Source organism: Leuciscus leuciscus, assembly GCF_965113295.1.
Source record: "Leuciscus leuciscus genome assembly, chromosome: 1".
NCBI lineage: Eukaryota > Metazoa > Chordata > Actinopteri > Cypriniformes > Leuciscidae > Leuciscus > Leuciscus leuciscus.
This window is the reverse complement of record NC_138725.1, coordinates 40,019,133-40,047,075: the sequence shown is the minus strand read 5'-3', so window position 1 is coordinate 40,047,075 and position 27,943 is coordinate 40,019,133. Positions and strand designations below refer to the sequence as shown.

Below are 27,943 nucleotides of genomic sequence, written 5' to 3'. Positions count from 1 at the left end.
TATTTTACTGTAAAAAAACCTGGTAAGGTCTAACAGTGTATCATTGTGGAGATGGTGGTCTAGTGGGTTAAACCACTGAACTGGTAAAAGGTTGCTGGTTCGATCCCAGCAGTCACCACCAGTGTGTCCTTGAGCAAGACACTTTACTCCACGTTGCTCCAGGGGGATTGTCCCTGTAATAAGTGCACTGTAAGTCGCTTTGGATAAAAGCGTCTGCCAAATGCATAAATGTAAATCATTGCATTGGGACCGAACATTTTATGGTCCTACGCCTTCGTACAAAGACAATAAAAATACATAAATACATTTAGAACTCTTAACTTAGTGATTGCTATCAGGATGTGAAGAGACTTTCAACCAGCATAACAAAATGCTGGTTGCGGTCCAGTCAAGTGCCGTCATTCCACGCTGCATGTGGGCAACAATGTTGCTATCGGGGAAGTTGAGGCCAGTTCTTCCAGCCTTGGGAGGAAGACTTTTTCCCCCTTTATTTTATGCGTGTGTGTCTGGAATTTATATTGAAATAAATCTTGACATTGTTTAAAATGACACATCTAATCATAAAACCAGTAATACAGTCATGTTAATTATAACATCTCAATATTTTGTTTAATAGAACAATAAAAACAGGGTTGGAAAGACATGAAAATGTTATTTTTGGGTGAATGATATTCATCCTAATAATAAAAGAATGAAAATGAAGAATACAAGCGATCACTTAAGAATATATGAATACATGAATAAACTTAAACTCATCTATTCATCTGTGTCCAAAATATAATCAGTTAGGATCAGAAGTTTGGACTCAGCAAAATCCCCAGTGTTAAATTATCACTCATGGTTTGTCTTCACTTCCAGCCTGAGACGGGTGTCCTGGCGTATGTCCTGCGAATCTTTTTAAATCAATTTGAAGGATTTGTAATTGCTATATTTACTATGTAGCAAAACTTGATGCAGATCAACAGTCAGTTTTTCATTCAAAACAGATAAGTAATTTGCTACAACAAGTTACATCTATTCATTTAGTATGCAAACATTGTACATACAATTTTCGGTTTTACTTTTTTTTTTATTGAATAAAAATATGATTAAAACAAAATGGCACAAATTCAAAGTCAGTTTTCTTCCGTAAATTATATATTACAAGATCAAACAGGTTTGTTGCATTTTGACTTCATTTTTGTTTAGTTTCTGAGAATTTGTTGATTAATTTCTGAATATAATAAAGAGAAATTGCGTTTTTATATAAAATACTGTGCCAATGTTAGAATGTAATTAATTACATAAAACCATAGACTGTATGAATAAAACACAAATGTATTTTTTTTGCTCTACCATGTATTATATCTACTAAGGGGAAAGTATCAGCAAACACACATTTTTCTATCAGTCAATCCTGTAATGTTCTCCAAAAGCCGCTTGAGAAATTTAATGCAAGGCATTTTACACAGGCATGTATCGAACTGCACGCAGACGTCATCAGTGAGCGTCCGCCGGGTCCTTTCAGTCACTGTACGCCTGTCACGCCGTAGTTTCCAGTCTTCTATAGGTCAAACTACAGCAGTAGCTGAAGCAGAAATGATCCGATCATTAAGTTTACTCAAATATTCACTGAATGTCTCTCAACGAGCACATGTCAGGCTGTTCTCATACAGCAGAGGAGTCGGGAAAAGAGTAGTCCCCGCGACATTCACTGGAGGTAACTTACATGTTTAATTTATTTAACATGAACGAACTGTTAAATAATAATCAGCGAATTACAGACCAGCATGATGACATATTATACCAGTTGAAGAATTATTTTAATCAAATAAACGCAGGCTTTTCAGTTAAAAGTATGTATGTTTATGAGACTATGGTGTCACTCATTGACAAAATGAACAAATTTATGCAGAATTATTATATACTAATGATATTCAATATGTTTAGTACTGTTAGCTGCTGTCTCCGTCAATAATCTCCATATTTACCTACGTATGCAGATGTAAAGACTATAGAGCACAGGCAGTGACAATTATTAAGTCCAAACCTGATTGGTGAATAAAACATCAGTGCTGTTTAATTGTGATGACTCTGGCTCTGTTTATCTTCAACAGTTAATACTGATGGCAGACCTGCCAGACTGTGGAGCTGCAGCTGTGCCGGTGTCAGTGTGGCTCATCGCTCCTACAGCACACAACAGGCCGAGACCGCAGAGGAGGAGACGCTCCACAGCATCATCACCGACACAGAGAACGTCCAAGGTGAACTAAAGCAGCAGCAGCATATTAAGGGAATAGTTCACCCGAAAATGGAAACTCTGTCACCCTCATGTTGTTCCAAACCTGTATGAGTATCTTTCTGCTGCTGAACACAAAAGAAGATATTTTGAAGAATGTTGGTAGTTGATGGACCCCACTGACTTCCACAGTATTGAAAAAAATACATACTATGGAAGTCAGTGGGGTCCATCAACTGTTTGGTTACTGACAATCTTCAAAATAACTTCTTTTGTGTTCAGCAGAAGAAAGAAACTCATACAGGTTTGGAAAAACTTGAGGGTGAGTAAATGATGACACAGTTTTCATGTTTAAGTGAACTATTCCTCTAAGAATGATTTCTGAAGGATCATGTGACACTGAAGACTGGAGTAATGATGCTGAAAATTCAACTTTGATCACAGGAATAAATTACATTTTAAAATAGAAAACAGTTATTTAAAATTGTAATAATATTTCACAATATTACTGTTTTTACTGTATTTTTGATCAAATAAATGCAGCCTTGGTGAGCATAAGAGACTTCTTTAAAAAAATAAACCATACAAATATCTTACAGACCCAATATACTATAGCTTATGGAAATTGTAAGGATGTTCAAACTCTTGTTTCTTTGTTCAAATAAGGATCCTTCTCCAAACACGAGTTCCAAGCGGAGACGAAGAAACTGCTGGATATTGTGGCCAGATCGCTGTATTCTGAGAAAGAGGTGATAAATTAACAACAACAACAAATTATGAAATGCTGTCATGTTTGAGCAATTCTCTTGAAGCATTCAAGACTGATCCTAGAGGACTGAACAATGAATGGTCCAGGCTGATTATTTGATTTCATCTGATTTGTCATCATTAAAGTAAAAGTTGTATGATGTTTATAATCTGCAATATATTGGCTGTAGGCCACCATATAGATTTGATCAAATAATAATCAAGTAATTAAATATTGAATCAGCTTGATATGGCTAAATATTGTAAGTGTTGTCTTGTTGGAGTACAAAACAAATAGTTTCAGAGGATTTCAAGGATTGGATGAATAGAAAAGTGATGTAAATGCATTGATGCGAGTGTGCTGGAACTCCATCTAACGGTCAGTGACTCTGTCAGGTGTTCATCAGAGAGCTGATCTCAAACGGCAGTGATGCGCTGGAGAAACTGCGGCACAAGATGATGACATCAGGAGGAGAGACCGCAGACATGGAGATCCACCTGCAGACGGATGCAGCCAAACGCACGTTCACCATACAGGTACATCCAACCTCTGCAACTCAACCAGGGGTCAGAATCAGATTAAACAGCTGGTACTGCTCCTTCATATTCCTTTACCCATCACTTTATTAAAATACTCGAGACCAAGCGTTTTAAGGGAAGATGAAGAACAGCTTTTCTTTTGCCAATTAGTGTAATTCCAAAGCTGTTTTCAATTTATTTCAACTAAAGCCACACAATTAAAGATCGGCATCTCGATTCGGACACCCACACAATCTTATTCCTAAATGACAGCGATTCGGCTCTGACTACAATCACAGTGAACATTCAAATCTGCCGCTGACCCAGAGAGAGAGAGAGAGAGCAGTTGTCATGTATAGTGTGAAACAGCTTCACAAACACTCATCATCCACACAGTCTCATTATTTTTGTCCAACAAATTCATATTATCACAGAAGTACTGGGATAAAATTGTATAGTTCAGATCAGATATAAACACTGATGTCTACGGAAGCAATCTTTTGAAAGTAACTTGACGCTTCAAATACAGATTGTATCGATTACATTGTTAGGCCAGTAGATGGAGACAAATGAATGTTAAAAAAATGTATTTGTCATTGAGTCATTCATTCAAGAGATTCGTTCAGAAACACTTATTCATAAAGTAATGAAAAAAGTATTTATGAGTGAGTCATTGATTCAAACCGATAAAAAAAAAAAAAGAATTAAAAGAAGGTACTATACGGTTATCCAGACCACAATCATACGATGGCCTACCCCTAACCCCGCCCCTAAACCTACCCGTCACTGGGGTTAAGACCAATCATGCGATGGCTTACCCCTAACCCCGCCCCTAAACCTACCCGTCACTGGGGTTAAGACCAATCATACGATGGCCTACCCCTAACCCCGCCCCTAAACCTACCCGTCACTGGGGTTAAGACCAATCATGCGATGGCTTACCCCTAACCCCGCCCCTAAACCTACCCGTCACTGGGGTTAAGACCAATCATGCGATGGCTTACCCCTAACCCCGCCCCTAAACCTACCCGTCACTGGGGTTAAGACCAATCATACGATGGCCTACCCCTAACCCCGCCCCTAAACCTACCCGTCACTGGGGTTAAGACCAATCATGCGATGGCTTACCCCTAACCCCGCCCCTAAACCTACCCGTCACTGGGGTTAAGACCAATCAGGGATGACTATACGGACTATACGGGACTAAAAGACACACGTGTGGTCCGGATAACCGTATAGTTCCTAAAAGAATTGCATTCAAATTAATTAAACATTTTTAAATAGACTGCAGTAATTAATATTTTGACAGAATCTTTAGTAAATTCCATGTTATTTTGTTTAGTTGTCTTTTCAGAATCGTGGGAAAATTGTGATTCTCAGTTCATCCAGAATCATGCAGCTCTACTTGACACTTTTTAGTCATACATACAAACAATCAACCATCTAAAACTTTTAAGGACTTATTTATGGATCCAGAATTTTTAGCACAAGTACATTTAAAGAATCTTTTATAGAATTTTACTCATTTTGTACATGTACTTATTTTTTAATGATTTTTTTTTTATTGTCTAAGTTGGTTTTTAATTATGGTGTACTATTATGTTGTTAAATATTTAATATGTATATATCTGCCATGTAACGGTGATGCTGATATCGCAATAAACTCAAATACTACTACTACTACTACTACTAATACAATCAACATCTACATAACTTTCCAGTGCATATGTTTTTTTGTTTTTTTATCTTTTAATGGCAAACAGTGTTTTGTTTTAAGTAAACCTCTAACACTTAACATCAGTGAACAAAATCATCATTCATTTTCATATTACACTTTAATCGCGACAGTCGCGTTGGATTTAGTTTAATTTTTTTGCCCCTGTGTCTTGAATTTTGCCCCAAGACCCCATTCATTTCCATAATCTGCACTGATCTTATACATGGCCTCTCTGCAATATCACTGAAGGAAATCTGTTGTAGCAGCGGATCGCTTTAATCCCTGTGTAGAATGCATTGATCAACATGTTTATGCTCTGATTTGTAGGACACAGGTGTTGGGATGAACAAAGAGGAGCTGGTTGCTAATCTGGGCACCATCGCTCGATCTGGATCAAAGGTGCGTCTCACTGAACTCTTCCAAAGTCTGCTACTCCTCATTCTGACAGTGGTTTTGATTTCACGCTCCTGTTGTTCGTCCTCCTGCAGGCTTTTCTGGATGCTCTTCAGAGTCAAGCCGAGGCCAGCAGCTCCATCATTGGTCAGTTCGGCGTGGGCTTTTACTCCGCCTTCATGGTGGCTGATAAGGTGGACGTTTATTCTCAGGCAGCAGAACCAGACGCTCCTGGATACAAGTGGTCCTCAGACGGGTGAGACACATCAGAAGAGAGATGGATTTAATAACACAAAAAGAATGTCTTTTTATTATGGCTGCTCGATTATGACAAAAATCATAATCAATGTGTAATTACAGTTATTTAACACTATTAGTAGTGGGCGATATGACCACAATCTTAAAGGGTTAGTTCACCCAAAAATGAAAATTCTGTCAGTAATTACTCCCCTCATGTTCCAACCCCGTAAGACTTTAGTTCATCTTCGGAACACAAATTAAGATATTTTTGATGAAATCTGAAAGCACTCCTTCATAGGCTTCTATGTTATTGAAACTTGCCAGCCCAGAAAAGTTAGTAAAGATGATGTTTAAAATAGACTACCGTGGCTCAACCATAAGTTCATCAAGCGACGAGAATACTTTTTGTGCGCAAAAACTTTTATGACTTTATTCAACTATTCATTTTCTTGCGTGTGGGCCTCTGAGTGAGTTCACGAGAGCAACACGACGCATGTACGAGAACTGCTGCGAGAAGATAACGCAGGCATCTGAGGTTAACATTTGAATAAAATGAGTCACATTTTTGTGTTTTCCTGACTGAGTTTTGTGTGTCTGCAGCTCTGGAGTGTTTGAGATCGCAGAAGCCTCAGGTGTGCGTCAGGGGACTAAGATCGTGCTCCACCTTAAGGACGACTGCAAGGAGTTTTCATCAGAGGATCGTGTTAAAGGTCTGCAAACCACGAACAATGACATAAAACATGACGTGCTTTGAGAAGAAACTCATGTAAGTGACTTTGGTCTGTTTTGCAGAGGTTGTGACTAAGTACAGCAACTTTGTCAGTTTTCCCATTTTCCTGAACGGACGTCGGCTGAACACCCTGCAGGTGTGTGAAGTCTGCTGATCGATGACCTTTGACCCCCCTGTGGCTGTGATCCTGAGTCCTGACCTCTCTCTCTCTCTCTCTCTCTCTGCAGGCGCTCTGGGTGATGGAGCCCAAAGACATCAGCGAGTGGCAGCATGAGGAGTTTTATCGCTACGTGGCTCAGTCCCACGATAAACCCCGCTACACGCTGCACTACCGCGCTGACGCCCCGCTCAATATCCGCAGCATCTTCTACGTGCCGGAGATGGTGAGTGTGAGATGAAGGTTAAATCAGGCAAATGCACAATGACTGTTGCACACAATAGTGGAACTTAGTCTTTTACACAGAATGCTTTTCTGCATTCCACTGGGCTGCTTTAATTAATGTTTTTCTATGCATACATGTGTTAGACGGATGTGTTTGACTGTTGCTCGCGTCTTTCATATTTTGCATTGTTTCGTGCATGACGCAGCATTCTTAAAAACACAGCAATCAAGTTAAAACAAGTTGATTAAGTTTTTTTTAAATACGTTTTTCATTCCACTGCCCTGCGTGTCTCATTTTTAACCTCAATAACGCATTCTGTGTGAATAGCCTTTCATTCATATTCATTAAAGTACACTTACATTATTTAATTTGAACTGTTACCTTTTCAATAAATATAATAAAGTTCTGCAAGCTCACTTGTCAAATATTTCTTAATATTATACAATTTTACGTATTAAACACAATATATAACATAATTTAACTACAATGACAACTGAAATATGCATTTAAATCACAATTTGTACATATTGTAATTTATATGGAATTAAATTAATTTAAACTTAGACTATGTTAGCTAATTAAAAAAGTATTTACAGTTTATAATTACATTACACATGAATTATTAAAGTTTTTTTATTTTTCAGCTTGTTACATCATTTAACAACTGAAATATGTATTTAAAGAACTAATTTGTGCATATTCACATGCAATTAATTTAATTAAACTTAATTTTTTTTAAATCTAATATTTGCATATTTAAAAATTACATTATAGATATAAAATTACTTACAAATAATTGTACTAATTTTAAATTAATTAGCCAGTTAAATAATTTAACAAATAAAATATGCATTAAAATATGCATTCAAACACTAATTTGTACATATTTTAATAAATATGCAGTTAAATGAATTTAATTTAACTTTAATTACAGTATGTACATAATTAAAAATTTCATTATACATATTAAAAAGGTTATTTATTTACTTAGCCTGTTACATCATTTAACAACAAAAATTGTAACTCAAATATGCATTATTTAATGAAGTATGCCTTATGCAATTATGGATCCTTTCATTTGTATACAAAGTTTTATATTATATAATTTTTTTTCAGTTATACACTTTATTTATTCAGTGGTGTATCTCACAAATCACTCTTCTTTCTTCTTACAAAATAAAATAATGAATCCAAATGAATATTTCATGTCTATGTAATTGGTAATCAGCCATATAATAAATCCTAATGATTCTTTGTATTGTTTCGATGACTGCACTGACTGTATTACCCCACGTGTGTGTGTGTGTGTGTGTGTGAGCAGAAACCGTCCATGTTTGACGTGAGTCGTGAGATGGGATCCAGTGTGGCTCTGTACAGCAGGAAGATTCTGATCCAAACCAAAGCCACAGACATCCTTCCCAAGTGGCTGCGCTTCCTACGAGGTCGGATGAGCATCTGTATATCTGCATGAAACTCATTTAAATGCCAGATAAACACATTTGAACCCAATCAAGTTTTGTCATGTGATTGCGTTTGCAGGTGTTGTGGACAGTGAAGATATTCCTCTAAACCTCAGCAGAGAGCTTCTGCAGGAGAGCGCCCTGATCAGGTACAAACCCACCAGAAATATGATGTTATGTCTTCAGTATTGCGCAAATAACAAGTAACAACCTGTATTCTTTCAGGAAACTGCGGGATGTTTTGCAGCAGCGTGTCATTCGGTTTCTGTTGGACCAGAGCAAGAAGGATCCAGAGAAATACGCTCGCTTCTTTGACGACTACGGGCTGTTTATGCGCGAGGGCATCGTGACCACAGCGGAGCAGAGCGTCAAGGTGCGGGACGCCTCGATTACCCTTCATAACCTACCCGTTCCTCTCTGATTGTTTCTAAATGTATGATTCATGTGTTCTCAGGAGGACATTGCCAAGCTGTTGCGATTCGAGTCGTCAGCGCTTCCCGCGGGACAGCAGACCAGTCTGATGGATTACGCCTCTCGGATGAAGGCGGGAACGAGGAACATTTACTATCTGTGCGCACCCAACCGCCACCTGGCCGAACACTCGCCGTACTTCGAGGCCATGAAGCAGAAAGATATGGAGGTGAGACGAGAGACGGGACAGGTCTACGGTTAACTAACACTGTCATATTCAACTACTAATGGCCAATGAGACTAGAGGTTAATCCAAAGGCGATGCAGTTATGGAAGTAGAATAATGTCAAATGTTTTTGAAATAAAAAGCCTGTTGAATTGCACTACTTGAAAAAAAAATAGGCATTGCATTAACCATGCTTGCATTTTAATGCATTGTATTTTTAGTGCTTACATTTTTATTGGCTGAAATTCAAAATGGTTGAATTTTTAAGCTGTGAATATTTCAATTAAAAACATTTCAAACACCTTTTCATTATTAAAAATTCAATAATCCATATTCACCTTTCATATTTCACTTCCAAAATATTCAAACTGTTTAAAAATACAACCAATAATATTCAACAGGCAATTTTCGGTCCATTTTATTTCGCTTTGCAAATTCGCTTCCACAAATTCAGTGGTTCAAATTCGACAGTAAATTCAACATTGACGTCCAGTAACTGCAGGAAAAGCAGTAGATTGCCGAGCATACTCTCCATCTGCTGTTAGTCTACCTCACCATCAGATGGTGCAAAAGCGCATGTTGAAGACCAGCAACAGTTAGAACAAGTCATTCATTCATAAAACTCATTTACAGCAATGTAAGTGTATTTGTGATTATTATGACAGCTTTTTTTATGTTAAATTCAGTGTCTTCACGGTTACTTTTCCTGTGTAGCCTACATGCATCTTTCTCTACCGTGAACGAGATTATAATGTTATTCCCCGATGCGGATGTACAGATCCAATGTTACATTTTTGAGGTTGACATATATTTCTCTTGGTTGTTTAGTTGCCTTAACTTTATATTGTGGATGTGCTGCATGAAGGCTATTAGGGTTTCCCTCAATACTTCAGGATTCCCCTGCTGGACATATACAACGCTTAACGTCGCTTAATGGACTACAGTAATGTAAAAGACCAAACTCGCAGGCAAGCAGATGGACTCAGAATAACGCGCAAAGCTTAATGCTGAGCGTTTCCCAGTGATAGACTGGCATAAAGATGGCTTGATGTTGGACATTCTCACATTTAGGGACCGTCTCTAAAGTGTATACGACTTTGGTATACACGTTTCTAACTCTGATAGCATTTGAATAGAACGACTTACAGTCATAAAACCTACTGTAAAGTGTTCATTTAGTGTCAGGCATAATGCGCACCCTTTGGATTTTTGATATTTATTCAAATAAATTTAAGTTTGCTATTGAAGTTAGAAACGTGTATGCCAATGTTGTATGCAACTTTAGAGACGGTCCCTAAATGTGCGAATGTCCAATGTCAAGCCAATTTTTACATTTAGTCATTTAGCAGAAGCTTTTATCCAAAGCGATTTACAGTTAAACTAACAATAGGAGGACAATATGCAAGTGCTGTGACAGTTTAAGCTAATGCAATACACGTATGCATACTATATATATATGTATGTGTTGATTTTATGCCAGTATATCACGAAACGCTCAGCATGAAACTTTGCGCGTTAAGTTCATATTCTGAGTCCATCTTCTTGCCTGTAGCCTATATAGTAGCCTACAGCCTACTTCCCTAATAAGGTGCAAGATTGGTCTTTCATATCACTGTATCAACGGAAGGGAAATCCTTGAGTATGAGGTATTGAGGGAAACCGATTATAATCCTGTTCATGGTAGAGAAAGCTGATGACATGTAGAATACACAGGGAAAGTAACAATGAAGTTATTGAATGAAACATAAACACAGCTTTTGTGTGTTTATCATCTTTTCCGCATATACTGACACAGATAATCATTTTCATTTTATGAATGAATGTCTTCGTCAGCAACAAGCGCTTTTGCACCATCTGATGGTGAGGTCGACTAACAGCAGATGGAGAGTATGCTCGGCAATCTACTGCTTTTCCTGCAGTTTCTGGACGTCAATGTTGAATTTACTGTCGAATTTGAACCACTGAATTTGTGGAAGCGAATTTGCAAAGCGAAATAAAATGGACCGAAAATTGCCTGTTGAATATTATTGGTTGTATTTTTAAACAGTTTGAATATTTTGGAAGTGAAATATGAAAGGTGAATATGGATTATTGAATTTTTAGTAATGAAAAGGTGTTTGAAATGTTTTTAATTGAAATATTCACTGCTTAAATATTCAACCATGTTGAATTTCAGCCCATAAAAATGTAAGCACTAAAAATTCAATGCATTAAAATGCAAGCATGGTTAATGCAATGCCTATTTTTTTTCAAGTATTGCAACTCAACAGGCTTTTTATTTCAAAAACATTTGACATTATTCTACTTCCATATGCAGTGCATTGCATAGTTTTGCTGGAAACAATTGATAACTGAATTGCAATTAAAAATGTACTCAAAACATATAGGCCCGGTTTCACAGACAAGGCTTAGACTAAGCCAGGATTAGGCTGTAGTTTAATTAGGACATTTAAGTAGCTTTTATAAACATGCCTTACTGGTGTGCATCTTGTGACAAAACAATGGCACTGACATATTTTAAGATATGTATGTTTAAGCCTTGTGAAACCAGGGGGAAATGTGCATTATGCATCGACAAGGATGTTGGTTGATTTTAAAATGAACACCAGGGGGCGCAAAGGCTTCTGTTAATCTCAAAATGGCCAAAAATATAATGGTCAGCAACTAAAGAAGCTTTGAGATGGCATTTAAAACATGTTATCTTATCTATGATCAAAGCATGACATGAAGTATTCTATTTAATTTTCTTGTGATTTTTACTTAAAAAAAAAGTTTCTTGGGATTGTATATTTACTCTCTTAAGTCCCATTTACAGTCCCATGTAAAATGTGCTTAATTGTAAATGCTTAACCAATTGCATGTTATTTAATATAAATATACAAAATGCACATTTAATAATATAATATTAATTAACATATAAATATAGAGTTATAAAGCCATACATTTTTATTTGAAGCCTGTCTGTTATGTTGCACCACAGGGTAAACACAAACAAACAAGGTCAGATCAGAAAAATATCCTGTTCTTAATTTATATAAAATTCCTGTTCTTAATTTATATAAAATAACTAGCATTGTACATTTTTGGATTTTAATCTTTAGCCTTAAAAACATCAAACTCCAAATAAAAAATATGTATTTATTTATTTATTTATTATTATTTATTTATTCTGTTAACCATTTTATATTTTAGGATTTTTATTTGGTGCTTTGCTTTATTTAACTGGTTAAACGTTTACAGTTAAGTTTATGGGATTTCTAATAGGTCAAAAAATATGGCTGAGATCATGCTGAAATTGTATTGAGATCATAAAGACAATGTCATGTGGAGATGATGAGGAAAATGAAGTAGCGATAAGCAGAGGAAAAGCCGTGGCTGTGTTTGAGGATCTGCTCTTCCTGCAGGTCTTGTTCTGCTTCGAGCAGTTTGATGAGCTCACGCTTCTTCACCTCAGAGAGTTCGACAGGAAGAAGCTCATCTCAGCCGAGACCGACATTGTTGTTGACCATTACAAGGAGGAGAAGTTTCAGGACAGCAAACCAGGTAAGACTAAACATCAGCAAATAGATGACAAATGTGAATTACTATATATTAGAATTATATATACATCATTGATCTAACAATTTTGTAAAATCACTTTAAAGCAATTTAAGCATTTGGATGAGTAAATGAAAATTGTCCTGTGCAGCATCAGAGCGCTTGACCGATCAGCATTCAGAAGATCTGATGGCCTGGATGAGGAACTCGCTCGGACCGAGAGTCACCAACATCAAGGTGAATCACTTTTCACAAATATGACTTTCTTGTTTATTTCAAAGCACCCATCAAACGGTTAATTTGCATACAAATTAAACACATTTACAGTTTTAATTTTATATACAATTTACATACACTCTGATGAGCCAAAACATTATGAGCAGTCACAGGTAGTGTTGTCAAAATTACCGACTTCGGTACCAAGTCGGGACTGAAGTGTAAAAAATGTGACGATAGCAGCATTTCCCTCTAGCATTTTGAGAGCGTTTGAAAGGGGCGTCTATCAGTGGATCCCTAATATATCCGCTCATAGACGCTGCTTTCAAACGCTCCTATGTGTATTTGAAGTGTTGATCATTGTAGCCAATCACAGACATATATGTTGAGCGCTTCAACACAACGGCCAATCAGAGGTGTTTAATTAAGAATCCGTTCAACAGCGCTCAAAATTGTAGAGGGAAATGCTGGTATCGTCACATTTTATAGTGCCGTCTTGGTACCGAAGTCGGTACTTTTTGACAACTCTAGTCACAGGTGAAGCGAATAGCGTTGATCATCTCCTCACTAGGCCACACATTAAAGTCTGGTTAGATTAGATAGGAAGCAGACAATCAGTTCTCGTAATCTACATGTTAAATGCGGGAGAAATGAGCAGGAATAAAGATCTGAGCAACTTTGAAAAGGGCCAAATGGTTATGACAAGGCCACTGGGTCAGAGTATCTCTGAAACGATAAGGCTTGTGTGCTGAGGATTCACCAACAGTTTCAGAGGAGGAGCAAACCACAAACCAGTGACAAGACTCATCATGCATGAGGGCAGCAAAGGCAATCCCGTCTGGTCCGAGACAACAGCAGGTCTACTGTGGCAGTAAAACATTTTAATGATAATAATAGGAGGAATGTGTCACCGTTCAGTCAGAGTGCCTATGATGACCCCTGTCCACCGTCGAAAGCTCCTACAATGGGCAGGCGAGAGTCGTAATAAACCTCGGAGCAGAGGAAGATGATCACCTGGTCCGATGAGTCCTGTTTTCTTTTACATCACGTGGATGGCCTAATACATGTGCGCTGTTTACCTGGGGAAGTGATGTCACCAGGATACACTGTGTGATGACGACAAGCGGGCGGAGGCAGTGATACTCTGGGCAACGTTCTGCTGGGAAACCCTGGGCCTGACCATTCATGTGGACGTCAGTTTGACACCTGCAACCTACCTGAACATTTGCAGACCAGGAACACCTCTTCATGACACTGGTGTTCCCTGGTGGAAGTGTCTCTTTCAACAGGATAATGCACTCACACTGCACACATTGATCAGGAATGGTTTGAGGAACATGATGAAGAGCTCAAGGTGTTGCCCTGGCCTCCAAATTCCCCAGATCTCAGTTCAGTTGAGCATCTGAGATGTGCTGGGCCAAGAAGTTCAATCCACCTCACAACATACAGGACTTGAAGGATCTACTGCTAATGTCTTGGTGCCAGAGACCAGTCTAGTGGAGTCCATGCCTGATTTTCAAATAATAATTTCAACGCAAACCCAATATTCCATGTCTATTTATTTGTTTAGTAGTCAGTCATGTAATAAATCAGCATAGAGCAGAAGTTGCGATAGAGATGTCACAATAGGGAAGAAAAGACTGAGTGAAATGTCTTCTCGAAATATAAAAAGTAGTGCAGGGCTTGATTTTGGCCATCAGGAAATGATTGGATCGTTGTCGTCTAAATGCTCAGTCATTAACATGCACGTGCACCAAATCATTTTCATCATTTTCCTCATGCACACAGAGTTTCTCTTGCGAATGCATGGATACCTATCACCATTCATTGCTTCCGTAGGTGACGCCGCGTCTGGACACACACCCCGCCATGATCACAGTGCTGGAGATGGGAGCCGCGCGTCACTTCCTGCGCACGCAACAGCAGCTCGCCCGCAGCTCAGAGGAGAGAGCTCAGATCCTGCAGCCCACGCTGGAGATCAACACTGGGTACCAGCACACACACAAACACACTGTATCTGACAGTTAGGACAATCCCTAGTGATTTACTACAGATGCAGAGAAACTGCTTTATTGTTGATGTGTATTCAAAATAGTGTGGCAGATGAGTAACGTCTGTCTGCAGAATGTTTTCAGCAAGAGTACACTGGAAAACATTATTTTCTTATTCAGGATTTGTCTTAGGTACTGTTACAAATATCTAAACATTCTTAAATCAAGACAAATTATGTAGTGTAAAACTGATAAAAATTGAGTTTATGCTTAAAACAAGGAAAAAAGTATTCTAGTGGTAAAATCTTGCTTTCCCTTTTAATTAACTTTATTTTTCTGACCCCACTGGCAAATTATTGTTCATATTTTAAGCATATACTTACTTATTTTGAATGATTTTGTTCAGAAAACAAGCTATCTGATTTTTACTTTTCATGTTAATGCATTTAACTTAAGAATTATTTTTGTTTAGGTATTTGTACTGGAAAACAAGACAAAAATACTAAGTATGAAAATAATTGTGCAGTGTATCTAGGAGTGTGACCACTAAAGTGAAGTATATTGTGCTTGCATAAATAGAAATGCTGTTGCTTCTCTAATGTCAAGCGGTTGTTTGCAGACATGATCTGATCAAGAAGCTTCATGCACTGAAGGACTCAAACCCTGAGCTGGCACAGCTTCTCCTTGAACAGGTGAAGAACGTTTACCACAATACACCATTCTCTCACCTCACCTATTTATAATTTAACACTAAATGGCATTTTTTTTACGCACCAGATTTATGACAACGCCATGATCACCGCTGGGCTGAACGACGACCCTCGTCCGATGATCTCCCGACTGAATGAGCTTCTCACTCAAGCGCTGGAGAAACACTGAGTTCAGCCCGACGGACTTGTTTTGCCATCATTAGAGCCATGTGTTGATGCACATAGACTGCGTCCCCTTGTGCTGCCGAGGTCATGATCGCACACTAAACACAAGCAAACGTTGTTTATAAGACGACTTGAGAATATTTGTGCAGGTGTGACATTGTCGTTTATGTGGAAGTCGTGTTTTACAGCTGATAAGACTGAGATTTGACCGTCCAGCCAACAATTGTCTGATTGGAGAAAAAGAAAACCAACAATTCAGCGTTTTGTGACCGTCAGAGCTGCACTCCCTGAATTTACCTGGAAACACGCAAGAAAAATAGCCATAGCAAGATGAAGATAACAGTGGAGCATTGTCTTATTTGTTGTACCATTTTTGCTCTAAAATTATTCACATTTTAGTTCATTGGCACATTATATTAGCTGCTTTTCCATGTGTAAATTGTGATTAGAGTGATGAAAATATGAAATAAAACATGAAATGTCTTAAATGTATTTCACAAATTTGAACTCTAGTTTGAATACTTTCATAACTGTAACATTTACAAGACCACTGTAATAGGATGGTAATGCTTTTATGATTAATGTCTTGAGAAATGGCATAGATTGTTCATAAACTGTATTCCTGTGCACACTTAACAGCTCACCAGAAATTCTACAATTTTGTAAACTTGAATGAAAATACTATCTCTCGCTGATGTGATCATATTTAATTCTTTGAAATTGTATAGAAACCCAGTGCGCTCCGAAATGGTGACTTGCGTCACAAGGGCTTTAAACTGCAGTTTCATCCTTCAGACACCAGGAGGCGCAGTGACGCCAGTGATGAGTGTATACTGGGATCGCCCTGTTACCACTCACGCATTTACAGTAGATCATGCAGATTTTAGTTATTACTGTTAAGAATCTGCTTAAATGATGTAGTGCTTGGTGTTACATTTATATTTTCAGACAATTCAGAAAAAAATATCACTAGTACCGGCTGTATTATATTTAACCCAACAATATTTAACATCACACTATTAAAAGTGCATTTTTGGACGTTTTTAGACAATGCCATCACTTTTTAAATGCTCCTGTAGCACGAGTCACGTACGAAACGTAGGCTACACACATTCGTTCAATTAATTTGAGCTCATAATGCTGCGTGCATAATAAAAATAATGAGAATGCTGTTTCAGCTCTAGATGCAGTCTATTTAACCAATCGCTATTATAAACCACTACTTACATGGATTAGCTAGCCTATATAAAAAGGCTTTTACGTGCAAGACTCAACTGAACGGCGCTGCTGCCCGTTCCAACAGAAGCGTTCTTACGTTTAAAACCGCGAGAAGCAACGCTGAGGAAATGAAGAACGCTGGGTCTCCAGGCGCGTTTTTAAACGTTTAACTTGGAAGGAAAAAAAGCTTTAAAAGCAGCCTTTTGCAGCGCGACTGTCTTCAATATTGCTCATGTTTGCATTCTAAGAACAAATAGAACGCAGCGCAACTGGAACGCTACACGTTCTGTAAATCTGACCTATGTGCTCAGGATGACATCAGTAGTTCAAACTTATGTTTATGATTACGAACATAAGAAGCATGTTGAGAGAGACGAAGAAAAACCTGTCGATATCTGCGGTTTATGCGTTTTAAACGTAGGTGACAGTAACACATTTTGTGAGGTAGAAAATAGGAAAAGTCTTGTAAAATATACAATGATGGCAGCACTCCTTTTAAGCGAACTCTAAAATACTGTGGACACAGCGGAGTAATCTCACATCTTAAAATAAATAAATTTAGTTAAGCACCAATGGTAAATGGACCGTTTCACCATTTGTATCACTCCGAGGTCACGTACACACTGCAAAGTAGTGACCACCGCATTTAAATGCGAAATACAGGAGTTGCTCCGGAAATGTAGATGACTGAAGTAGTGATAGGCCTACCTAAAACAATTTTTTACTTTTCGCTGCTGTAAAGAGACAGTTTGACCTTTTTGGCAAAACTATTTTAGACCAAAGTAACTAGAAATGAGTATGAAAGGCCATTTTCATCTTAGGCTATAAGAGAAATAAAAACCATGCATTGGTAAATCAGAATTATGACAAAAAGTTCATAATAATGAGATAGTAATTTACAATTATGTGATCGAAAGTCAAAATTGTGACATACAGAGTCATAATTGAGACTGAGAGTAAAAGTAAAAATTATGACAAAATTATAAGAGGCCGTTTACTGTTTAGGTGTTTTCAAGCGCTAACTTTTTATGCGTTTTGGCCGTTACAAGACAAATGCAAACCTGAAAATGCAAACATTGAAAATTTGTTTCAAAGTGGAAGTTTTTGAAAACAATAGTGTTATAGTTTCTGTGTAAACAACAAAAACGTCAATTTGTGAAAACGGTGAATCATGCGGATTACATTTTCAGTCTATAGCATGTAGTGTTTCTTTACAACATCGCCAACTACTGGCCTGACATGAATAATGCCGCTTTTTTAATAATTCTCGTGGGTCCGTGTGAACCATAGTTTTGACAACGTTTACGGTCTAACAATATAGTTTCACAATAAGTCGCAATACAAAAATGCAACAATATGTATCGTGGATAGTTCACCCAAAATGAAAAAAATACTCTCTGAAAAAAATAAATAATTTCAGAGTTTTTGTCAGTTCTACATTAAACTACTGTATATAATGTTGAATATAATGTATAATGAAACTGGGGAATATTTGTGTAAAAAGTGGCCTAAATTATTTTAAATATATCTAGTTATTGACAGAGTGCAATAAAAAATGTAAAATAATTCTGTTTTCAGCTTCAGAATCATGAATATTTTTATTCTGGTGTCACTATTGTCCTGTGCATTGGGTTTCCAGCACCAAGTCCAGGCCTATTCATTTACACCAAATGTGAAACCAAATTTAGAATTTTAATCAAGTTTATTTTTTTGTTAACCTTTTACCATGGAGTATCGCAAAAATATCATATCGTGATAAGTATCGAATCGTGACATGAGGGTATCGTTACACCCCTAATGTCTGTACGCGAAAAACACAAAGGAATTTTTTTTTCGTTTTTAGTACTTTGTCATCGTGTAAATTCATAATAGACAATTTTCAACTTATTTGATGTCCAAAATGTTAACATTTTTGTTTTTGTTAAAACTTTACATCATAATTACAACTTCTCAATATAGACGTTTCACATCAATGACTTTTATGCCCCAATTTAACTTATGACTTAGTATCTGTTTAAAAAAAAAAAAGACGCAAGTTTCTGAAATTATGACGTCATAATCGTGACGTGTCAAATTTTGTCAGTTGTGACTTTGATGTCAATTGTTTCATAAATCTCTTTTTTTTCTTATGTGGTGGAAATGGGCTACCATAAACAACACGTTACTTTCCAAAAATTATTAGCCAAGAATTAGTAATACATGATGGAGAGAAGCAGTGTTTTGACATTTAACCAGCGCAATCTCACTGAACAATAAATGTAGTTTCCACAAGACAATAGTAATAATTAGTGAATAAGTGAAGACAAATACCTCAGTTTCTGCGATTTTCTATAACTTCTCCGACAGCTGTCAGTGTGCAAAAGGTTGTGCATTAAAAAGCCAAGTTATAGTTACATTTTCTATAGACTAGAGCAATTCAATCTAAAACAATAATGGATTTCAACATTTAATGTCTAATGTTATTAATATAAATTCTTTCTGATCAGTCTATTTGAATGAAGAAAGTTTACATTTATTTGAAAGAATGAAAAGAGCAGTTTCACGTCTATCCTTGTATTGTTCAACTGATCAAGGTTGTGGGATTTGAAAAATGATTAGTATATACTTTTTAAAGAGTGTAATTAGTGCAGTAATCTAATTACACCGTTGAAGATGTAATTAGAAGCTAGAAATGACTTTTCTACAGTAACTTGCCCAACACTGCTCGTAACGAACAAATATAAACAGGCCAAATTTTACATTGAGTGTTTTTTTTTCTTTCAATTTTATCGCATCCAACCCTGTGAAATGACCAATGCAGTGCGCACAGAAATGGTGAATTGCAGAACAAGGGCTCTAAACTGCAGTCGCACCATTCAGACACCAGGAGGCGCAGTGAAGCTAGTGTTGAGCACAGACTGCAATCTATGCTGGAAAAACTCAAACGGTTATTCTTCTACAGCACCTTTTTTACAGTTACAATTAAACAGTGAAGACATAAATTAAAATGGTTAATTACACTTGCTGCATGGTAAAAACAGACAGTTGGGTGCAAGGTGTAAATATTCAGGCACATAAATAGCCGGAAATGAGATTTTCGAGAACAAGTCGCAAGACGAAGTCATCAGAAGCATTGTGTCTGTTGCACACAGTTTATTTAACAATATGGTATATAAGTACGAAACAAGATCTTAACCAGTTTATACAGCGATCTCAATCTTTTTTCCTTTTATTTACAGTATGTCATCAAGCTGCATGATTTACATTAAAGAATCGTTCACCTTCAATTCAAGTTTCATGAGGAGAAAAAAAACAAGAGGTTGACTGAAGAACTCTTTGAACAAATCAGCAGTCAGACGAAGCTCCGGCCTCATATGCGAGGTGGAGGGGACATCATCGATGTTTCAGAGATCAAACGAGAAAACAGGAACATCTTCCTACATCTTAAGAGAGACAACTACTGAATCCAGGCCAATAAATAAACGCATCTGGGCACCTTGAAAAATAAGAGCAACTTTCACAATTTGCTCGCGTGTTTGTGTTCGTGTGTGTGTGTTCGTGTGTGTGCAGTAGCCAAGCTCCTTTCTGTACAAATGAATACAGGTCCTCTGTACAAACTCCACAGTTTGGAGAGAAAAAGGCTGCGTGTCCTTTTCCAAACCTGGTAAATGTGAATACGTATCAGACAGGAATGAGGATTGATTCTGATCCTGATTCCACACCAATTATCTTACAGTCCCTAAACACGCGCACACACTCACAAAAAAAAAAAAAATGCATTTCAGTTTGCAAACATACAAAAATGAAAGTCTTCAATAATAAAATCAAATATTTTGCCTTGAGAAATTCCATTTAAAAAGTCCATAAGCTCAAAATGACCCCCTCCCCGAAAACAACAAAAAAACAAAACAATTAAAAATGTAACTCCTTGTAGACCAGGATTGAATTTCGTCCGGTCCGACATCCCCTCCTAGAAAAAAAACCCCTTTGTGATTCTGCTCTTTAAACAGTTAATTCAATCCCTCCAATAAGGAAGAAGAAGCAGTCCATTGGTTGTGTAAACCTATTACAGTCTTAACATTTTGTCGTCTTTAATTTCTCACGTACAAAACACACCTTTTCTCTCCGCAAAAGAACGTCTCTTAATGCTACAATCCCTCGACGAACTTCTCTAGCGTGTCGCCCGTGGTGTCCATGCTCAAGTCGTTGGAAAGCCCTCCACGGTTTGGCGTGTTCAGCTGCGGAAGCATTGCACTCTGTTCAGGAGTGCACAGGTGGGCCTGGTCCATGGGGCCCGGCATGGGTCCCGCCAGGCTGGGGTGTAGGGGCGAGGGCTGGGGCTGCATGCGAGGGGACGGGCTGGAATGTGGCGGCTGTTGGGAAGGGGGACGGGGCGATTGCACGGGGGCAGGCGACCTCACCTGGTTGCTCAGTGCATTAGCCATGGCCTGTCCGGGCAGGTGGGCTCCCTGCGCCTGTCCTGCAAGCATGTGTGATTGGGGACTCATGGAAGCGGCCTGTGCCGGTGAGCCCATTTGCTGCTTCAGCAACTGTTGTTGTTGCTGCTGCTGCAGCATGCGCTGTTGCAGCATATTCTGCTGGGCGTCCATACTCATGCCAGGCTGGCCCATCTGAGCCATGGGTTGCATTTGCCCTCCGCCACCCTGCATGGCCATCTGCTGCTGCATGCGGATTTGCGAGTAACTAGCTGCGCCTTGAGGCTGCGGGAATCTCCCTTGTCCGGTAGGGAGTGTTCCCTGTAGTTGCTGCTGCTGCATCTGACGAATTAGTTGTCGGCGGAACAGCTGCTGGTTCCCGTTGTGCGCAGCGTTCATCATTTGTCCCTGGGAGCCGAGGGCCGCCATGGATTGGGTCGGGGCCGGCTGCGCCTGCTGGGGGGGCATGACGGGTCTCTGCACGGGGCCGGCTTGCATCGCAGCCATGTTCTGCATTCCCGGCTGCCCTGCGAGCATGGCCTGCGGGTTCTGCTGCTGCTGCTGCGGTTGGCTGGCTTGGTATTTCGCCGTGCGCTGTTTGATGAACGCAGCCATGAGATGCGGGTTCGACTTGAGGATATTGAGGACCTGCTGCTGCTGCTGAGGGGAGCTTGGTGATTTTAACGTGCGCAGAAGGTCCTGCAGCGCTCCTGGAGCGATGCTGCTGGTCACACCTCTTTGCTGCATGCCCTGTTGCTGAGGGGCCTGTGGTTGCGCCTGCTGGGGAGGCATGACGGCCTGCATTTGCCTCGGCTGCTGCTGCTGCTGTTGTTGTTGCTGTTGCTGCTGCATCAAGGCGCGCTGCATCATCTGCGCCTGTTGGGGCGTCTGTGCAACCTGAGACTGCTGTGGAGCCATGGCCATTTGCTGCTGGGGAACTTGCTGCGTTGGAGGCGCCTGCGGATTCTGCATGGACCCTTGCATCCCAGGTGGCCACTGGCCAGGCTGCATGTTCTGAACCATCTGTGGACCACGAGGGCCCATCATCTGCATCGGAGTCATCATGCGAGGTTGGTTCATCGGCATGCCGTTCATATTCATTCTGTAGTCTTGCTGCTGCTGTTGTTGTTGCTGTTGTTGTTGCTGCTGCTGCTTAACTTTGGTCATCATCTCAATTTGTTGCGCAACTTTCAAAGCCTGCTGCTGCTGCGGAGAGGGCTGAGGCTGTTGTTGAGGAGGCATGGGCAGGGGAGACTGTTGCTGCTGCTGTTGCAGGGGCGAGGACTGCGGCCCTGGTTTACCCTGGGGTCCTGGTGTTGGTGGTTGGCTGGGGAAGCCTTGCACCATTGCAGCCACATTTGGATGTGTCTGTTGGGGCTGGTTGGCTAAAGACTGCGAGGTCTGAGGTGTGTTAGGCTGCTGCAGCTGCTGAGAGTTGGGCGTCCCCGGACCTCCTGAGGTAGTTGGGGAGGGAAGACTCGGAGGCATTCCTCGGCCCTGCATTAGTGCCATACGCCGCCGCATCATCTGCGCCTGCTGCAGTCGCTGCTGAATCTGCTGCTGTCGCAGCTTGTGCTTGATATTTAGACAGAAGGGCACGGGGCACTTGTTCTCCTGGCAGTGCTTGGCATGATAGCAGCACAATGCGATGAGTTGCTTGCAAACAGGGCAGCCTCCGTTGGTCTTGCGCTTGCAGCCCTTGGTATGCTGCACCACTCTCTTCATCTTCTGACAAGACGGCAGAGAACAGTTGGCGTTGCGGCACTGGCAGGCATGCACCAGCGACTGAATGCAGCGTTGGATGCTGAGGCGTCGACTCTCCTGTGGGCTCTTGTTGGCCTCGCCGCCCTGGTTGTTGCTGTCGTCGTCCAGGCCCAGTCCCCACTTCACCATTTGGTGCTCGTGGCCCTTGGAGTTGTAGCAGTTAATGCATAGATCAAAGTCCTGAAAGAAATCAGAAGAAGAATTAATATTGCTTTCTGGATAATCATAGTATAGAATATTAATTCACTGCTGCACGACTGGAGCCGGTATACTGGCGTTATATTTATAGCTACAGGCACACTTGTCCTAGAGCAATGGTTCCCTCCTTACGAGGTTCAAACATGCAACCTGTTAGTTTCCACCTCAGATCTTGATACATTTTTACTAACTACCTGTTGAATATCAAACAAAGGCAACAGTAACCCAAATGCTCTGTCAAAGCCACAAAGAGGAGACTGACCACGCAAACGGTGCAATGCCAGCGTGTCTCCACGTGATGCTGGCATTCGTTGCAGGTGTACACAAATCGGTCTTGGCCCTGATTGTGTAGCTCCACCAGCATGCACATACTGCTCCATTTGCAGCGGCGTAGGGAACTGAACTCCCAGTGCTTGTCCCTGGCCAGTGTCAGGAAGGCATCACGGCCGTCCATCAGGTCGCAGGTCAGCGGCGGGTCAGGGTCCATGATCGGAGGAAGGGTGTTGACCACTGGACCGGCATGGAGGTGGATAACGAAGAAAACCTGGATTTCACGAAGTAAGAGGAGATCTAGTCAGCACTTAGCAAGTATTATTACATTTTAAGTGGAAGTAATGGTATTCAGGTAAAAAGTCTAGTCCCACCTCTTTGTGCTTCTCCATTGTTGCATATAGCTTCTGGGAAAGATCATTAGCTACATTCGGCATCCCAGGCTTCTTTTTGTTGGCGCGGCTCACGCTGCTCTTGTTTTTGTTGGTCTTTTTATTGTTCTTCTTTTTGGCGTTCTTGCTGTCAGCTTGGGTTCCCTGCGGAAATGCAAGACATTTAGAAAAAATGTCTACAGACTACACTAAATACTCATTCACACCATTTGGCACTCTGTCTAACCTCTACTGTCTCAGAGGAGGCTGTATTTTCCTCCTTTTTCCTTTCCTCCTCCTCCTGTTCCAGCTCCTTGATGCTTTCCTCCAGAACATTGGGCCAAAAATCACCTTCGAAATAGGGTAGCTCATTGGCACTTGTAAGCCGGTCCTCAGTGGCCTGCTTAAATATGTCCTGCATAACACAAGTGAGCCATTTTGTGAGTCATATCTGTGACAATATGATGTTAACCCATTATGAATGAAACCTGAGAGAGCGCAAATCCATTAAAATACAAATCCAACATCAGCATACCTTATAGTCATGAATGATTCTTTCTGCAAATGCTTTGTCCAGCATTTTGCGGTACCACTCCTGGAGTCTTTTAGGCTTGGGAATCTTCTGATCAGGAGGGTGACAGTGGAAGATGTAGTCATCACCTTCACTAGGAGGGCAGGCCCAGATATGACCAGTCACATATCTGTAGGTGGGAAAATCAAATTCATTAGTGCATTAAATATGAAATGAAAAAACAAACAAACAACAACAAAAAAACGTATGAAATGACTTATTTAGAGTGGACTTGTAATTTTAGGCTGAGATTGGAGAAAGCATTTATTGTAACACCAAAAACCATTACACATATATTTAAGTAAGCATGTTTAACTTAATCAAGGTGGCACAACTTACCCAAGTTTCTTAACATACTCCAAATAGCCAATGAGGATTTCATGATAAACTGCAGTTCTTAGCAACCGAGGCTTGAAGAAGTGAATACTGTCAAGATATGATATGTATACCCGCCTGGAAAAAGGAGAAAAACGAGACAGTCAGTCAATTCTGCCTGTTCAAGACACAATTCAGCATTGTTTTCTTTTCAGACAGATCAGTATTTGCTTGATACCTGGTGTTGGGAAAGGGACATTCAGATCCATATTCCTGGACATGCATGCCAAAGAAACACACATCCACTCCATCAATCTCCTCAAATGCAAAAAGTGCTTTGGTTCTGTAGGGAAAGCTTTCGCACATCTCTCCTGAGTCAACAAACCTGCAGAGAAATAGTTTGATGCAAAATTAGCTTCTTTCAATTCAGGTACATAAAAAAACAAAACATTCTAAGTCAGCATGAAATCAAAGTCGACCCAATTTGTTTCTGATTAAGTCAGAGTCAAATGCTGGATTGATATTCATTATCTGTGACGTTACCTGGATTTCATCCCAGGTTTGACCTCCACGGTCTTTTCAGAGCTGGCGACCACCCGCACAAACACCTCTCCGGCCTCGGGGTGATTCTGCCTTTTCAAGTACTTATTCACTCGGTCCTCGATGTACGATCCCAGCCTTGTGGTCTGTAACCCTGATCAGAAATACACAGTTACTTCATTCTGCAACAGACACTGACAGAGAGGCAAGCAGGAATATACATCAAAAACACTCACTTTTAGCAGAGAACTTGTTTTCCTTTCTCGTTTTTCCTGACTTCTTCATGCAGTTGTCACAGATGAAACTGTTATAGGAGAAGAGACAAACAGGAGCTGTAGTGATCACGTCATGACATGCTAAACTTCAGGAGAACAGGCGGATAAAATGCTCACCCTGTTGGCCAGATGATGTCGTAATGCAGTGCACAGATTTGATGCATCTTCCGGCCACAGTCTTTACATTCAACAAAGCTGTTAATACAGAGAAGGTGTTAAAAACAATATTGACAAGCATGATTTATTTTTTTCCCATGAGTAAAACTTTAGAATAAGACCTAATTTGTAAATATGAATTAATGCACTAACAATGGCAAATGCATTTTTACAGGATTTATTAATCTTTGTTAATGTTAGTTTATAAAATGTTTATATTAGTTCAGTGTTAACTAATGTTAACTGATTAAATGTATTAGTAAATGTTGAGATTAACATTATGAAAGCTTAATGTAAAATGTTACCATTTCAAGTGAATTTTCAGAATTAAAAGTACCGCTCACCACATAATGCACAATTGAATACCTGCCATTTTTTTATTAATATGCAAATGCATTGTGCAAAAACAATTTCTTGAACATAGTTGACAACTAACTTGAGTTATTTCAGGAAGTGGTATTCAAATTATAAATTCTTTTATATTTTAATGCAATATTGTAATCTAATCAAAGAAAGACTAAAGACATCATAGTTGATTGTGCTTCTGATTCATTCGTCACTTTATTTGCATTTAATATGCATATGCATAAGAATACATATTGTTGCTATAATAGTATGCAAAAGTGTATAGTCTAAAACACACACACACACACACACACACACACACACACAAAGGATTAAAATGACGAGACTTACGGCTCAGAGTCCAACATGTCATTTTTTTTCTTCTCAAACTGCTCCTTTGATATCATACTGCAGAGAGACATATAAGATACATTCCACATGGCATCTTTACACATGTACAACTCATTCTTTAAGAGTAATTGTGCGATTTAATAGAAGCAAAACCTCAAAGCTTTCTGGGCGACAGAAGATACATACGTCTGCGGCTGCGCGGGGTCATCTCCCAGGGTGACACTGTCGCCCTGGATCTCGTTGAAGCACTTCTCGCAGAAGTGATACCTGTCGGCAACAAGGCCATATTTGGGTGAACTGGAGCCAGCACACAAGAGCACAGGCAAACCGGCACACGGAGAGCAGCACAGCACAAGAGCGCAGAATGTGGGGTCGGGCATAGATGTGACACACAGCAGACAGGCCGAGGCAGAGCACAGGTTAGCAATCCAACTCACAAATGAGCGTTAAATCAAAAAATGATTGATAGCAACAGGATGGTCTGTCTTTTCATGCACTAGAGAGAAGCTGCATGCATTTTCTGATTGACCACAGGATCTTAAGAACAAATTATAAGCACAAAACAAACAAAGAGTGCAACAAGACAACAAGATGGAGATGAGAAACATGGGAAAGTGATGCACTAGAGCATTTCCAGGCATTCTATTTCTTAATATTACGACAATTAACAACGTTTTCAGGATTTACACAAATACTAGTGGTCTGCTGGGTGAAGCTTGTAAGCAAAGATCTAGGCTTGTAAATCGAAAGATTCAAATCCAACAACGACTGATCAAAGTATTACCACTGCACCCTTGAGCAAGACACTTAACCTTTGAACTTGCTTTTATGACTCTGTTTATAAGGTGCAAACAACTGAGCACTAAACATCTCAAGCCTGATCTCAGTGCATACAGGCCCCATTTGGAAATTCATTCATCGCCACCTCATTTCTCACGCCATTGGTTACCTGTTCTGGTAGCTGTAATATGTGCCGTCTCTGGATATAGTGCAGAGCTGTTTGCCATAGCAGCAAAGCGTCTGAGGTGAAAACTCGTACTGTGGAGACAGAAAAGACAATTCTGTTAAGTGCAACCATTGTCATTTTAGCATTATTTATAATTATTTTAAATGAGCATTTTTTATATTTTCTATTGTCATTCATTTTAGTTTCATTTGAATACTTCGGTAACCTTTTACAATAAGGTCTCTTATAGCATATAGCATCTGATAGCATTAGTTAATGAATTAGCTAACATGAACAAAAAACAAGTAATATGTGTTTTACAGATATTTGTTACTGTTAGTTAATAAAACACTACTGATCATTGTGTGTTCGAATTAGTTCACAGTGCATTGTTACAGATAACTTTATTTAAAAAATGTATTCAATGTTGAAATTAACTTTAAAGTACTGTAGAAGTACTGTACATTGTTAGTTCATTAATGTAGTTAACTAATGTTCAGAAATGAAACAAAGTGTTACCTATATTTCTATAAAAGCTTAAATTT

The 27,943-nt window shown here is 39.4% G+C and overlaps 2 protein-coding genes across 7 annotated transcripts in view; one reads left to right on the top strand and one right to left on the bottom strand.

Annotated features, from left to right (window-relative positions):
- Positions 1 to 1,495: 1,495 nt before the first annotated feature.
- Positions 1,496 to 16,155, top strand: trap1 (TNF receptor-associated protein 1). Its single transcript, XM_082180816.1, has 18 exons — positions 1,496 to 1,699; positions 2,097 to 2,243; positions 2,885 to 2,967; positions 3,362 to 3,502; positions 5,529 to 5,600; positions 5,690 to 5,850; positions 6,435 to 6,544; positions 6,627 to 6,700; positions 6,792 to 6,947; positions 8,269 to 8,389; positions 8,487 to 8,556; positions 8,633 to 8,780; positions 8,862 to 9,047; positions 12,449 to 12,587; positions 12,733 to 12,818; positions 14,637 to 14,785; positions 15,408 to 15,480; positions 15,566 to 16,155. The coding sequence occupies exons 1-18, from the start codon at positions 1,579 to 1,581 to the stop codon at positions 15,665 to 15,667; spliced, it is 2,139 nt and encodes a 712-aa protein (XP_082036942.1). The 5' UTR covers positions 1,496 to 1,578; the 3' UTR covers positions 15,668 to 16,155.
- Positions 16,156 to 19,984: 3,829 nt separating this feature from the next.
- The window catches only part of crebbpb (CREB binding lysine acetyltransferase b), a 61,137-nt gene continuing 53,178 nt past the window's right edge, over positions 19,985 to 27,943 (bottom strand). For 4 of the 6 annotated variants that reach the window (XM_082180575.1, XM_082180576.1, XM_082180578.1 and 1 more), the window contains 13 exons: positions 27,402 to 27,490; positions 26,639 to 26,719; positions 26,453 to 26,509; positions 25,718 to 25,795; positions 25,562 to 25,629; positions 25,329 to 25,479; positions 25,024 to 25,170; positions 24,810 to 24,923; positions 24,435 to 24,600; positions 24,147 to 24,314; positions 23,903 to 24,064; positions 23,521 to 23,802; positions 19,985 to 23,240 (listed from right to left, as the gene is read on the bottom strand). In XM_082180575.1, the coding sequence (XP_082036701.1) occupies positions 21,009 to 23,240; positions 23,521 to 23,802; positions 23,903 to 24,064; positions 24,147 to 24,314; positions 24,435 to 24,600; positions 24,810 to 24,923; positions 25,024 to 25,170; positions 25,329 to 25,479; positions 25,562 to 25,629; positions 25,718 to 25,795; positions 26,453 to 26,509; positions 26,639 to 26,719; positions 27,402 to 27,490 (3,795 nt within the window). In that variant the 3' untranslated portion in view covers positions 19,985 to 21,008. Of the gene's footprint in view, positions 23,241 to 23,520; positions 23,803 to 23,902; positions 24,065 to 24,146; positions 24,315 to 24,434; positions 24,601 to 24,809; positions 24,924 to 25,023; positions 25,171 to 25,328; positions 25,480 to 25,561; positions 25,630 to 25,717; positions 25,796 to 26,452; positions 26,510 to 26,605; positions 26,720 to 27,401; positions 27,491 to 27,943 lie in introns of all 6 variants that reach the window. The other 2 variants (XM_082180574.1, XM_082180577.1) reach the window with 1 other exon arrangement.